The sequence below is a fragment of the Terrapene carolina genome, unplaced genomic scaffold (assembly GCF_002925995.2).
Source record: "Terrapene carolina triunguis isolate 2854851 unplaced genomic scaffold, T_m_triunguis-2.0 Scaffold175, whole genome shotgun sequence".
NCBI lineage: Eukaryota > Metazoa > Chordata > Testudines > Emydidae > Terrapene > Terrapene triunguis.
The window spans coordinates 2,543,212-2,549,211 of NW_020664526.1; the positions used below are offsets into that span (position 1 = coordinate 2,543,212).

The window sequence follows — 6,000 nt, forward strand, 5'->3', positions numbered from 1 at the left end:
CCCTCTCACTCTCAGCTCCTTGCGCCTCTTGCTCCCAGCTCCTCACACTCGCACCACAAACTGAAGTGAGCTCCTTTTTAAAGCCCCGGTGCCCTGATTAGCCTGCCTTAATTGATTCTAGCAGCTTCTTCTTAATTGACTCCAGGTGTCCTAATTAGCCTGCCTGCCTTAACTGGTTCTAGCAGGTTCCTGATTACTCTAGTGCAGCCCCTGCTCTGGTCACTCAGGGAACAGAAAACTACTCATCCAGTGACCAGTATATTTGCCCTCTACCAGACTCCTGTACCCCACTGGTCTGGGTCTGTCACAACAGCTGCTTTGATGATAACATTTGTGCTGAATGTAATCAGGGATACATAGACCTTGTCAAGCCCAAACTCTCCTGGAAAAGGCCTTTCTTCACAATGGAAGTTTCCACCAAACTGGGTTTTGCCCAAAGTATAACAGCAGTCAAGAGGACTGGTTCAATAACGATCCTCAGCCAGAAAGACACAGCCCTCTCCATAAATTCTGCAGCAGTGCTTCTGTGGGAAGGGTTGTTTTTCAAAGTATGGGCGTATGCAGGCAGCAGCGATAGGGGGAATCCTTTTACTAGGCATCCTAGCTTCTAATTCAGTTCATGCAAATGCCTCTTCTTCGGGCTGACGTCTTTTCTGAACATTCTGGTGGGTGAACTGATTGCTCGCAAAGGTAAGCAACTGCGACAAGCGTGATCCAAAAACCACTGAAATAAATGGAAACCCTCCCGATGACTCCAATGGGCCTTGGGAGAGGCTCTACCAGCACTAGAGTGAGCCAGTCATGGAGCTGGCAGGCACAGGGCAATCTTCCCCACACTGCTCTGCCAATGCACCTCAGTACTGAGCAGCAAAAAGCTTGGGCTTATCCTGAATAGCCACCGCCGACTGCGCCAAAATGTTTGGTGGTTTTCATGAGTTACCTACATGTGGATTTGAGTTTGGGTCTCCAGAGGACTAACGTGCTGCTTAATCCCCTCTGAATGGACCCATATAATATGTTATACTAGGACAGATGGGAAGCTGAGCTATTTTGATACTGAAGGCCTGAGTCAAAGATCAGGGCCCCATTGTGGTAGGGGCTGTACACACAATAAGAAACAAATACCTCTTTGGGGAATGGCCTAATTCCATTGAAATCTTCATCAATTTAACTAAGTTGAAATGACAACTTGTATTTGCTATTGCAAAAATTTCTGTTTGCCACTGCACTACAGACCAGGCTGCTGCACTGAGAGGTGGAATGTAAGACATATGGTTACACACTGAGCGTTATCAAGGCATGAATCATCATAATCATCACCAAATAACTCTCCATTGTTTGTGATTTTTTCCATTTAATGTTTTCAACATCTTCCCTGGAAAAAATGTTTATTCCATCCCACATGCCCAGAAAGACACTTACTTGTGCTGAATGTTCCCATGTAGATTACTTTGACTTGTGATTTGTGGTACCCGGTAATTGCTACCTGGTATTTCTGCCCGCTTCTAAGGCCTCCGATCACCCGTTCAGTGCTGGTTAAGTTTAGCTTCAGGACTAGAGAGTGGTCCTGTGTGGAGGTGATGGAGATGTCAAAGAAGTCGACGGTCTGGGGTTCAGGGTTCACCCAGCGTAGCTTAGCGCTGTTCTCAGTGATGTCAGTGATCTGGATTTCACTCTCCACTTTAACTGCAGTGCAACACAAACTAAAGTCAGAGGCTTCGAAGAGAAAAGCTGCAGGGAGGGTTTGGTGCATAAGGAATTCTAGTCCAATTAGCTGTTCCTGAGGAGGAGGATGGGAAGGTTAACCAAGGCTTTAATTATCACCGTATGGAACAGATTATAGAATACTACAGCCAATATTTTCAAAAGTGAGTTTCAGAGGGTGGATGTGCTGCCCTTCCTGAAACTCAGGACTCTTCAAGGGGTGCCAAGTTGGGCACCCAAAAATTGAGACACCCCAAATTCCTGGTCACTTGTGAAAATCTTGGTTGAAATGCCATGTATGGTATAGTACCATGGTTCTGAACTGAATTTTTAAAGATGCTCTATAGAAAATGAATCATGCTCTTTAATTCACACTTGGAAACTGCTTTAATCAGTGTTTCTCAAGTATCTCATGTTTGTTCATTAAGAAAGAACTCTTGATCCTTGCCCACCCCATTGTGGGACCAGAAAAGATCAATGGATAGTGCAACCATGATGGGTTGAGTGCTCAAAAAAGGGCATGGTTTGAGGAGCCCATGGAGACTGCAAGGGATGTGCAATGAGAAGGCTTAATCTGGACTGCTGCAGTAGGGTTTGAGAGGCCTGCGCAAATGAGGGAAGAGTCAGGGCTGGTAGATCTGTGATTATGTGGCCAAAATATCCCCACAGAAATGGGGCAGGAGGACAGTAGCTGCAGATACCACTGCAGCTCTGTGAAGGCTGCTTCACGCCTTAGGGTCTGCTGCTGAGCTACTGTCTTGGACGAAGATTGCCCCATGACCACAGCAGAACAGCCCCAGCCCTTCCCTAGGGCTAGTCTACACTTAAAATGCTACAGCAGCACTGAAACAGCAGTGTTTGAGTGTAGACTATACTTATGCCAATGGGAGGAGTTCTCCTGTTCGTGTAGGTGATCCACCTCCCGGAGACGCGGTAGCTAGGTCAGCAGAAGAACTCTTCCATCAACCTAGCGCTGTCTACAAGGTGATTTAGGTCAATTTAATTACACTGCTCAGGGGTGTGGATTTTTCACACCCTTGAGTGATGTAGCTATGCCGACCTAATTTTCTAGTATAGACCAGACCCTATTCTGCTCTCTCCAGTTTACTTATAGGTACCAGGGTTAGAGCTTAAAAAAAGAAAGCACGTAGTGCCATGTGTTACTTCAACTCCTCAAAATCAGCAATTCAGTTCTAAATGGCACAATATTTCTTCAATACTTTTCATTCACATACACATAATTTTCTTTCTAGAGACAATACTAGAGCTGGGTGGAGCTGCAAAAACCTATTTCTGAATGTTTCGTTGACTAAAAGATGCGAATTGGCTTTTCCACACTCATTGGCACCAGCAATATTTTTTGTTCATAAGAAAGTTCACGGAAAGCGGACGCTTGGGAAACCTTGAACACAAATATTATCATGTGAAGGTCGGTGGCAGAAATGTTCATGTGAGCACTGAAACATTTCTGCTTTCCCTCTTCCTCTTTATAAAAATTTCCATCACCCAGCTATCCAATGCGACACGTGACCAGATCATGGTCCATGTAGAAAAATAGTGACTAGTCAAAGACATCTTCAAAGCAAACAATCCTCCCACAAACTGAAATATGTTTGTATGAAGTTCCTAGCAATTACAAATGGCAAACAAATCTGCAAACACCAGCGGGCCACATTATAAGCTGGCATGGCTCCATTGACTTCTGAGTTATACACCTCTACTCCGATATAACACAAATTTGGATCTAACGCAGTAAAGCAGTGCTCCGGGGGAAGGGGGGGCTGCGCACTCCAGCGGATCAAAGCAAGGTCGATATAACGCAGTGTCACCTATAACGCAGTAAGATTTTTTGGCTCCCGAGGACAGAGTTATATCGGGGTAGAGGTGTACCAGCTGAAGCCCTAGCCCAATGTCCACCCAAGGGTAATTTATGAACAGAAAATAGGTCTAAATGAGTCAAATTATTTGCAATGAAGAATTTGCCTAGCTCTGGATAAAACTATGATAGACTGTTGGATAAAACCGTTAGAAAACTGGCTGAAAACTCCATGAGACTGTGTCTCCTCTGCAAGCTGATGAAAAAGTTGACCCCTAATGAAAGTGTAACCGTATATTTACATGGAGATATGTGTTTTCTGCAAACATTTAGTGTACATCTGCCATATGTTCTTTGTTACTTGTGTCACTGAAAAGTAAAGACTTGTGCAATCCCTTGACAAAAGCATATGGTATAGCTCTTTTAAATTACCACTGCTCATGTAAGAGGCTTTATTTTCCCATATATGGTGCCAGCATTGGTTCTGTCTGCACAGACTGTGACGTTTCCATTTAGTTGACTCAGAAGTCAAATGATCCTATACAGTGGCTATGTGCTTAACCACAATGGGCCAAATTCAGCCCTGCTGTAATGCTATTAAAGACCCTCAAGGTCAAGCCAATGGCATTACACCTATGACCCAGTAGTACTGGGTTGGACTGTATAGATTGTTTACTATATTTATTCTATCTAAACCACTGAGAATCAACAATGCATTTGAATGAAGAAATATCTTTTATTTAGTATAAATTCTCTCTAGTCTCTGATTCATTCATAGCCACGCAATCCCACCAAATCTTTGTGGGAGTTTCCAGGCACAGAAGTTGGGGCAGATCTCCCGCTGGTGTAAATCAACAAAGCTCCATTGAAGTCAATAAAATTTTACCACTTTACACCAGTAGAGGATCTGGCCCTCTAGACACTTTTTAATGAATATAGTCCTTTCTAAGACCAACAGCATTGACTTTTTATTTCCCAGTATTTTAAAAAGTGAGCACTGAATTTTATTGCTCACACCCTGGATCACAGCCCATCTTCTAAAAAAGGGAAGACCGGGGAATACAGTACATACCTGCTGGTTTGTCTGTAGCAGCTGTACTTGCACTGGGAGTTGGAGTTGTACGTGCACCGGGAGTTTTGCTTCCAGTTGTAGTTGTAGCTGTAGCTTTACGAGCACTGGTAGTTGTGTTTGCAGTTGTCGTTGTAGCTTTACGAGCACTGGTAGTTGTGTTTCCACTTGTCGTTGTAGCTTTACGAGCACTGGCAGTTGTGTTCGCAGTTGTCGTTGTAGCTTTACGAGCACTGGTAGTTGTGTTTGCAGTTGTCGTTGCAGCTTTACGAGCACTGGTAGCTGTGTTTGCAGTTGTCATTGTAGCTTTACGAGCACTGGTAGCTGTGTTTGCAGTTGTCGTTGTAGCTTTACGAGCACTGGTAGCTGTGTTTGCAGTTGTAGTTGTAGCTTTACGAGCACTGGTAGTTGCGCTTGCAGTTATAGTTGTAGGTGCACTTGTCGTCACATTGTTTGCAACATATCTGTTTAAACAAAAACAGTTGTTACAGCTCGGTATATTTTTCTATTTAACATAAAATGTAGCTGTACCAGGCAATAACATCTTTATTCACGTTATACTAGAATTCTGGAGGTAGAAGGACTAATAAAAGTCCACTAAGTCAATGGGAATCTTTCCATGGACTTCCCTGTGCTGTAGACTGTGCCTATACAGAAATGAAAAGCTGGTGGATTTCTGCCAAACAGCTGAACGCTACGCCTAAGTACTATCATGGCCGGCACATTACAAGTTCTGTTAGTAAGTAGGCCATTAATAAGATAGCACTGTAAGTATCCTATAGTACAGGGGTGGGGAAACTATGGTCTGCGGGCCACATCTGGCCCTCAGCTCCTACCAGGGAGCGGGGTCGGGGGGTTGCCGGCATGACCCCCCCCCTCCGGCTCCTAGGTAATACACGGAGGCATGGCCAGGCGGCTCTGTGTGCTTCTCTGTCTGCAGGCACCTCCCCCACAGCTCCCATTGGTCACGGTTCCCAGCCAATGGGAGCTGCAGGGGTGGCGCCTGCAGACAGGGAAGCGTGCAGAGCCGCCTGGCCACGACTCGGAGCCAGAGTGGGAAGATGCTTCCGGGAGCTGCTTGCGGTAAGCGCCGCCCAGAGCCTGCACCCCTGAGCCCCCCCCCCCACCCCGTGACCCAATCCCCTGCTACAGCCCTGATCCCCTTCCCGCCCACCAAACCCCTTGGTCCCAGCCCAGAACCCCTTCTTGTACCCCAAGCTCCTCATCCCCAGCCCCACCCCAGAGTCTATACCCCAGCCAGAACCCTCACCCCCCTAGTGCCCCAACAGCCTGCCCCATCCTTGATCCCCCTCCCACCCTCCGAACCCCTCGGTCCCAACCTGGAGCCCCCTCCTGCACCCCAAACCCCTCAACCCCAGTGCCCCCCACGCCCCAACCCGGAGCCCCTTCC

The 6,000-nt window shown here is 46.3% G+C and overlaps 1 protein-coding gene across 1 annotated transcript in view; it reads right to left on the reverse strand.

The window, feature by feature from the left end:
* Positions 1 to 6,000, reverse strand: part of LOC112107634 (collagen alpha-3(VI) chain) — a 112,797-nt gene that overhangs the window by 21,805 nt on the left and 84,992 nt on the right. Inside the window, exons 40-41 of the mRNA XM_026653993.2 lie at positions 4,593 to 5,053; positions 1,423 to 1,686 (exon numbers count right to left, since the gene is read on the reverse strand). Coding sequence (XP_026509778.1) covers positions 1,423 to 1,686; positions 4,593 to 5,053 — 725 coding nt within the window. The remainder of the gene's footprint in view (positions 1 to 1,422; positions 1,687 to 4,592; positions 5,054 to 6,000) is intronic.